The sequence below is a fragment of the Loxodonta africana genome, chromosome 18, assembly GCF_030014295.1.
Source record: "Loxodonta africana isolate mLoxAfr1 chromosome 18, mLoxAfr1.hap2, whole genome shotgun sequence".
NCBI lineage: Eukaryota > Metazoa > Chordata > Mammalia > Proboscidea > Elephantidae > Loxodonta > Loxodonta africana.
In genome coordinates, this window is record NC_087359.1 from 35,325,573 (window position 1) to 35,333,638 (window position 8,066).

Genomic DNA, 8,066 nt, shown 5'->3' on the forward strand with positions numbered 1-8,066 from the left:
TGTCATCTGCATAACGCAGGTTGTTAATGAGTCTTCCACCAATCCTGATACCCCATTCTTCTTCTTATGGTCTAGCTTCTCGGATTATTTGCTCAGCATACAGATTGAATAAGCATGGTGAAAGGATACAATCCTGATGCACACTGTTCCTGACTTTAAACCACACAGTATCCCCTTGTTCTGCTTGAACAACTGCCTCTTGATCTATGTACAGGTTCCTCATGAGCACAATTAAGTGTTCTGGAATTCCCATTCTTCGCAATGTTATCCATAATTTGTTATGATCCACACAGTTGAAAGTCTTTGCATAGTCAATAAAACACAGGTAAAAATTTTTCTGGTATTCTCTGCTTTTAGCCAAGATCCATCTGACACCAGCAATGATATTCCTAGTTCCACGTCCTCTTCTGAATCTGGCCTGAATTTCTGGCAGTTCCCTGTCAATATACTGCTGCAGCTGCTTTTGAGTGATCTTCCACAAAATTTTACTTGCATGTGAAAATAACGACATTGTCCGATAATTTCCACACTCAGTTGGATCACCTTTTTTGGGAATAGGAATATGGATCTCTTCCAGTTGGTTGGCCAGGTAGCTGTCTTCAAAATTTCTTGGCATACAGGAATGAGCACTTCCAGTGCCAATTTGTATCAGGTCATAAAAATTTATATTTTTAACAACTTCATTTTCAACCTAATTAAAAGTGATGTCAGTTGTTCTTGGCAAATGCAAGCTCTCAAATAAATCCTGGTAATTTTAATTTTAAGAAGAAAACAAAACAGGTGGAGAGAGCAACATGAACAAAGGCAAAGAGGTGGGCTAGGGGAATAGTAAATAAAGGAATGGACAGGCCTGGTAAGGTAAGACCTATATCAAGGAGAGTTTTAAATGTCATGCAAAGGGGCTTCATCTAGCCTCTAAAAAAAAAAAAAAAAGCTGATGGAAAATCATTGAAGATTTTAAACAGGAGGAGAGTGGAGAAAGAGAAGAGATACTCAGTGACTACATATTACTGACAAGGATAATTGTTTTACACACTTAACTACCATTTAATCCACACAACAACACAAGTAATTTCTCCATCTCAGAAATAAAAAAAACTAAGGCTCAGAGGAAATGAACTTAGCATTGGTTACACAGCTAGAAAGTGTCAGAGCTGGGAGAAGAATGCTAATATATCTGGTTCAAGCGCCCAAGTCCTTTCAGTTATATGAATGGTAGCGTACTTCAAGAAGATTACCTTGGCACCTGACTATTGAGCATGATGGTAAGAAAAAAAACTTAAACCCAGAAATCCAATTAATATCCCAATAAGATCAAGTAAGATTCTAATAATGGAGTTAAAAAATAATGACAAAGGGAATAGAAAGGAGAAAACAGTTTCAGGAGATGCTGCAGACGTAGATTCAATAGAACCTAGTCACTTATTGGATGTGGACCTGATAGAAGATGGCAATAATAAAGGTTTCTTAATAATTCTGAGCATGACTTAGGGTAATTCTACCAACAGCTAATCAAGTGTTGAGTTGGCAGTCACAACAGAACATTCAGATAGAAATTTCTGGTGGGCATAGTAAGATGTGGATCTAGAAACGAAAAGAGGCCAGTGGTAAAGACGTAGACTTAGAAATTATTCACAGAGCAGAAGACATGAGAAGGGATGAGATCACCAAAGGAGAGTATGTAGAAAACAAGAACACCAAACACAAAACTATAAAGAATGACAGGAGCTATTAATGGAAGAGAGAAGAGGATCAACCAGAGAGGTAGAAAAGTACCAAACGTTACCAAGAGGTTGTAGAATAAATATGAAAAGCGATTATACTGAAGATGTGGTATGATTTGTGACCTTTGAGAGATGAATATCAGTAAAGTGGCAGGACCAGGAATTTTTTGTAGAAATCGAAAAAAGAAAATATGTAAAAGAAAGAAATGCAAAAATGAGAAATTTAGAGCTAGAAAGGGAACACAGAGGCCAACTGTTGGAAGTCTATTCTCTTCATTTTACAGATGAAAAAACTGAGGGCCAGAGAGGTTAACCAATCCCCTTCCTGGTTAGCAACCAAGATTAGACAAAAAACCAGTAAAGATGAAATGGTAGCTCCAGAGGGTTAAGGATCAAGGCAAAAATTTCTGTCTCCAAAGAAGATTCCATGTAAGTCATTAATTCCCATTTAGGACCTGGCCTATACTATAGGCCCATGGTCTCAAATTGCTCTCAACATACCTGGAAGAAAGATCATATTATCCATAGCAAACTAAGACTATGATGCTTCACTTGCTGGAGACAATGCAATGTGTTGGCTTGGGCAAAGAAAGGAGAAATTCATTTATTACACTTTCTTATTCTTAGAGGGGTTTTTTATTCCTGAAGCCTGGAAGACAGGAAGAATTACTCATACTAAATTTGACCTGCATCACTATAATAAACTTGATAATACTCCACCCTGTCCCATTCCAGAGATTAAAAAAAAAATAACCCCAAGGTAACTATCCATCTACAGAAATGGACACAGTAGGGTAAAGACAGTCATTACAAAAAAAAAAAAAAAATGTCGCCCAATTATGGATAATTCATGATGAGCTGGCAAACATCATTTTGCTATGGATAGCAAAGTTTGTCCAGAAACACCCTAATAATGTGTATATAAAAGCCAACTAAACTGTTCAAATAGGGCATTCACCATCAGAGCTTCACTCTAGGAACAAACGCTCCAGTCTAGACACCATGTCTGTGCGCTTTTCTTCAGCATCCAGACGGCTGGGCTCGTGTGGAGGAGCTGGCTCTGTGAGGTTCTCCAGTGGAGGAGCTGGCTCTGTGAGGTTCTCCAGTGGAGGAGCTGGCTTTGGGGCTGGAAATGCATGCAGTGTGCCAGGCATTGGAAGTGGCTTCTCTTGTGCCTTTGAGGGCAGCTCATCGGCAGGAGGCTATGGCGGGGGGCTAGTCGGGGGAAGCGCTTCCTGTGCTGCTTACACTGGGAATGAACACGGCCTCCTCTCTGGCAATGAGAAGGTGACCATGCAGAATCTCAATGACCGCTTGGCCTCCTACCTGGAGAACGTGCGAGCACTGGAGGAGGCCAACGCCGACTTGGAACAGAAGATCAAGGGGTGGTATGAGAAATTTGGACCTGGCTCTTGCCGAGGTCTTGATCATGATTACAGCAGATACTTCCCAATAATTGAAGACCTCAGGAACCAGGTAAGAAACATAATGTCATGAGTGTTAACACCCATGAGTGTTTAGCCACACACATACACAAAATGTATACGCTATGGCAAAGAGCAGAGCTTTGCTCTCAACTTATAAGTGTTAGTAATACATTATTAATATTAAAAATAACCTATCTTAAAGCTCTAATCTTTGAATATGGCCTACCGATTATCTGGTATTAGATAAGCATGTTTATGCTTTTAGTAATGTTAAAATATCAAAAACTGCCCAGTGTCTCCAGCTATACATTTATCAGCTTTTCCATAGTTTTTTTTTATGGGCGTGGTGGGGTGTAAAAGAAGCCATATGTAAATGTCCCATTTTCAAAAGAATCAACATATTACTGAAGACAGAATGCCAGAAATATTAGTTTAATTTCAGAAGTGACTTCATTTCAAGGAAATTTGAAATTATTTTTTTTAATATTTCCTTGCTCTTATCTGACTCTTCATTTATCAGATAATTTCTGCAACTACAAGTAATGCCCATGTTGTCCTGCAAAACGATAATGCCAGGCTAACAGCCGATGACTTCAGACTAAAGTAAGTAACGCTGAAAAGAAACAGAAAAAAGCTACCTAAGCATTTCCTTCTTTTATTTAGATTACTTCAACTCGGCTCAGTGCTTTACTTTTGTTTGTTTGTTTTAAACCAAATGCATGTTGGAATGACTAGCTGAATTGCAGGCTGGAGCCTACTAGATTATGTGTTTGGGAAATTCGGGGCTAATGTAGATGAATGCCAAGGTCATACGAAAGAGAATTTTGAGTATTCCATTTCTCTTTCTTCCAAGAAATAAATGGATTGTTTTAAGGGTGCGCTAACTGAAGTTTTAAGTGTATTTTAACAGTTTTTACCTCAAAGCTAAGTTTGAGCTTTACAGTGATCTAAAAAGTGATTTGACTAATGTGACGGACGGAACTTGCAAACATTTTTCTAAGGTTTGAAAACGAACTGGCCCTTCACCAGAGCGTTGAGGCGGATATGAACGGTTTGCGCCGGGTCCTGGATGACCTGACCTTGTGCAGAACTGACCTAGAGATACAGCTGGAGACTCTCAGCGAGGAACTGGCTTACCTCAAGAAGAATCACGAGGAGGTAGAAGCTCTTCTTCCCTCACTTCCACAATCCACCTACCTCCCTACCAAAATTTAAGATTCATTTCAGATGAGAAATGTATCATCTTCAATTAATATTTAAGAAGGACCTTGTCAAATTCTCCATATGGCTTGGATTGTTTGAAATGTTTCTATCCACCCCCCTCAAAACAAACAAAAAAGTTTCTAAGCATATGGATCCTGTCCCTTTTGCTCTTTTAAAAATATTCCAATCCTAATTTGTTTAACCAAAACTCTTCCAGGAAATGAAGGCTCTGCAGTGCGCCGCTGGAGGCAACGTGAACGTGGAGATGAACGCGGCCCCGGGGGTGGACCTCACCGTCCTGCTGAACAACATGCGCGCTGAGTATGAAGACCTTGCAGAGCAGAACCGCAGGGATGCTGAGGCCTGGTTCAACGAAAAGGTAAAGCCACACTACGGCGCACTTACGTGTTACATGGTTAAGCCATTAACACGCCTTATCACACCTCAACACGCCTTAACATACCTTAACACGTTTTCAGAGCGCATCGCTGCAGCAGCAAATTTCCGACGATGCTGGTGCCACCACCTCAGCTCGTAATGAACTTACTGAGATGAAACGTACGCTTCAAACCCTGGAGATCGAACTTCAGTCTCTTTTAGCCATGGTAAGTGAAAATCGCAACAGATTTGCTTTAGAAATTAAAAAAAGAAATTAAAGACAGCTTTCTTCCAAATGACATTTGATTTTAGTTTTTAATCACTACAGTGCTTGAAATAGGATACATTTGCATTCTGCCCACTAGAATCCTCTTTCCCTGAAAATTCCACCTAGATGCTAGTAATTATGAAACGTTAGAAAACAGCAAATACACTTATTTTGGGATACTTGAAAAATAAGTTTTTACCCTGGATCTTCTCTTCCCAGTCCAGTGATCAAAATCTGCAGTCCACGGTGAGCAAAACTTCTTTTGCACCCCTCCTAGCGTCTTCATCTTGCATGCCTCCTGGCCTCCTAATTAAGAGCACTTCCAGGTTCCTTCTTAAGTGGCAGGAACAAGAAGCCAAGTAGAGCCATGAAGGTTGTCTATAAAGCTAAATATGCATAATGATAATAATAACCTTTTTCATTAAAGGTTTACCCAGCACTTTCGCCCACATATGAGCCTCACAATGACCCTGGGGCATGGGCAGGGCAGACATTATAACCCATGTCATTATTTCCTGAAGAAGAATCCGAAATTCAAGAAAGTTAAGTGATTTGCCCAGAGTCCCACAGCTGGATACGAAGGAGGCCAAATTTCTCTCCAAATTTCCTATCTCCAAATTCCGTACTTTTCCCACTAGGACTAGTAAGCCTCCAGAGTTTATCCACAGAAAAGACTGTGAATATGTATGAAATTGGGACTTTATATAAATACCTGTAGATGAAAGAATGAGGCACTCTCATCTCTGTTCCAAGTAAAACTACAGCAAGTGTCCCTCTGTGGATCTACATAAACACATTTGGATTCACAAGCCAATGAATCAAACTATTTAAAACCTTAAAAAGTAATTATTTTCTTTGGGTCATTCCACTTTTGGAAAGTTTATGCAATTTACTATAGGATTTTTTTTATATAGAAGAACTACAATCCTCATGAGACAAGGCCATTATATGATTAGAAATGAGGTAATAAAAGGTGTAGGGGAACTTTCATTCCCAGGGAAAGTAACAAATCCTGCCAGACTTTGAAAGCAAGGCTATGTGAGCAGTGGGGTGGTGTCTTTAGACTGTGCCCTGTGAGGAAACAATTTCATCTTTTCTAACCCACCTGGCCATGTGAGTAACATTCACTACCAACTGTGTCATTCTCAAATAGAAAAATCGTATGACATCTAATAGAATTCTCAAACAGAAAAATCGTATGACAACAATTAATCTTGAACATTGGTATGTTTTGGATGAATGTGGATATTTACAATATGTAAAGATAACTCTTCTAAATATCTCTTAAGTGCATGCCTTGCCATATTCTGAAAACAATATGTGACATTTTCTACTAAACCATGTCTTACAAATCCACAGAAACACTCCCTGGAGTGCTCCTTGACAGAAACCGAAGGCAACTACTGTGCGCAGCTCGCACAAATCCAGGCTCAGATCGGGGCCCTGGAAGAGCAGCTGCATCAGGTCAGAACCGAGACCGAGGGCCAGAAACTCGAGTATGAGCAGCTCCTTGACATCAAGGTCCATCTGGAGAAGGAGATCGAGACCTACTGCCTCCTGATAGATGGAGAGGATGGGTGTGTACTGCTCTCATTGAGAAACAATTTATTTTAAGGTTATTAAAAAAACACTAAGTGCCATGGAGTAGACTCCAACTCATAACAACCTCATGTGTATCAGAGTAGAACTCCGCTTCATAGTGTTTGCAATGGTTGATTTTTGGAGGTAGATTGTTAGGCCTTTCTTCCGAGGCACCTCTGGGTAGGCTCAAACCTCTAACCTTTGTTTAGCAACTGAGTGCTTTTGCACCACTGAGGGACTCCCAAGGTTATTAAAGATTATTTAAAATTAAGCACAAAGTATGTACAGTTTAAGCCAGAACTCGACAGAATTGTCTTGTTTTGTCGGGTCTCGCAGGTTTTACGCCTTTGACAGGGTGTAGTCTTACCACTTTTCTGTCGATCTCTGTTAGTGGAAAATATTTGAGTTTTGCTTCTCTGACAAGTTTCCACGTTACACATGTTCCAGGTTTCACAGGTTTTACTGTATCTATGATCCAGATCATGTGTACATAAAACCCCTTGTAGTGTTATTTCAGAATTTAGTGAGCTCCCATCTTAAGTCATTGTTTTTCAGTTTCCTCAACAAAAGACAGAAAGAAATAATTAATGCAAACTCTATATTTTTACAGCTCTTGTGTTAAATCCAAAAGCTATGGAGGACCAGGAAATCAGACAAAAGGTAAACAAAAGTTGTATTGAACATTCAGGGCTCACTCGTATATGTTTCAAATAATGAGTTAATTATTCCCCATTTATGAATTTGATAAATTCCAATAGCTCATATGTGTCATTCTAGATCCATCTAAAACCACCATGGTTAAGACAGTTGTTGAAGAAATAGACCCCCGTGGCAAAGTTATCTCATCCAGAGTTCACACCATGGAAGAGAAATCCACCAAAGTCATCAATGCCAAGAGTGAACAGAGAGTGCCTTCCTGAACTCCAGCCCCTCCAAAAGAAAAAAAAGAGCAGGTCCCTAAATTAAGCTGCCAAACTGAAACTAGGTTCCTAAATAAGGCCTCTTATTTTTCTGCTTTTCTTTCAATGAATTAAGACAAATGGTTTTTAGAATAGTAACATTTCTTTGATTTTCTCTATGGTGGTGTTTCAATAAAAGTTCTTCCTGTTGCAAGTCATCTTCACTGGTTCTGATTGATCTTTGCATTTTGAATATACCCCCCAATTGAAGCTGAAACTGGTTTTCCAATTCTTCTCTTTAATTCAATGGTCTTCACAAGTCAGGAGTAAATTTAACAGGTAGACTAGTTGGAGTCTTTTTCACATCTCTGTAAAATTTGAAATCTTCCTTCACATGCTAAGCTACAGACAATGAGGATAAAATAGTCAATAAAGTCCGGTCTCTGAGCTCAACACACTCACAGAAGTGGAAATAAGGAATTGAAGAACTGGAAATATCCTAAAAGTAAAGAACACCCATAAATAGTGGAATTTGAAGGTAGAAGGAAGAGAGAGAGTCTAGGGGAGAATGGTAATTGGAGAATTC

The 8,066-nt window shown here is 39.4% G+C and overlaps 1 protein-coding gene across 1 annotated transcript; it reads left to right on the top strand.

Annotated features, from left to right (window-relative positions):
* Positions 1 to 2,726: 2,726 nt before the first annotated feature.
* Positions 2,727 to 7,531, top strand: KRT27 (keratin 27). The gene is made up of 9 exons (XM_003414718.3): positions 2,727 to 2,791; positions 2,822 to 3,200; positions 3,672 to 3,754; positions 4,153 to 4,309; positions 4,572 to 4,733; positions 4,834 to 4,959; positions 6,360 to 6,577; positions 7,192 to 7,241; positions 7,359 to 7,531. The coding sequence occupies exons 1-9, from the start codon at positions 2,727 to 2,729 to the stop codon at positions 7,499 to 7,501; spliced, it is 1,383 nt and encodes a 460-aa protein (XP_003414766.1). The 3' UTR covers positions 7,502 to 7,531.
* Positions 7,532 to 8,066: the final 535 nt, after the last annotated feature.

Bases quoted from the DNA above. Each gene is read 5' to 3' on its own strand.
- KRT27 (XM_003414718.3), top strand. From the start codon at position 2,727: ATGTCTGTGCGCTTTTCTTCAGCATCCAGACGGCTGGGCTCGTGTGGA. The intron at 3,201-3,671 runs GTAAGAAACATA...TTCATTTATCAG, and splicing joins TTGAAGACCTCAGGAACCAG to ATAATTTCTGCAACTACAAG. The intron at 3,755-4,152 runs GTAAGTAACGCT...CATTTTTCTAAG, and splicing joins GCCGATGACTTCAGACTAAA to GTTTGAAAACGAACTGGCCC.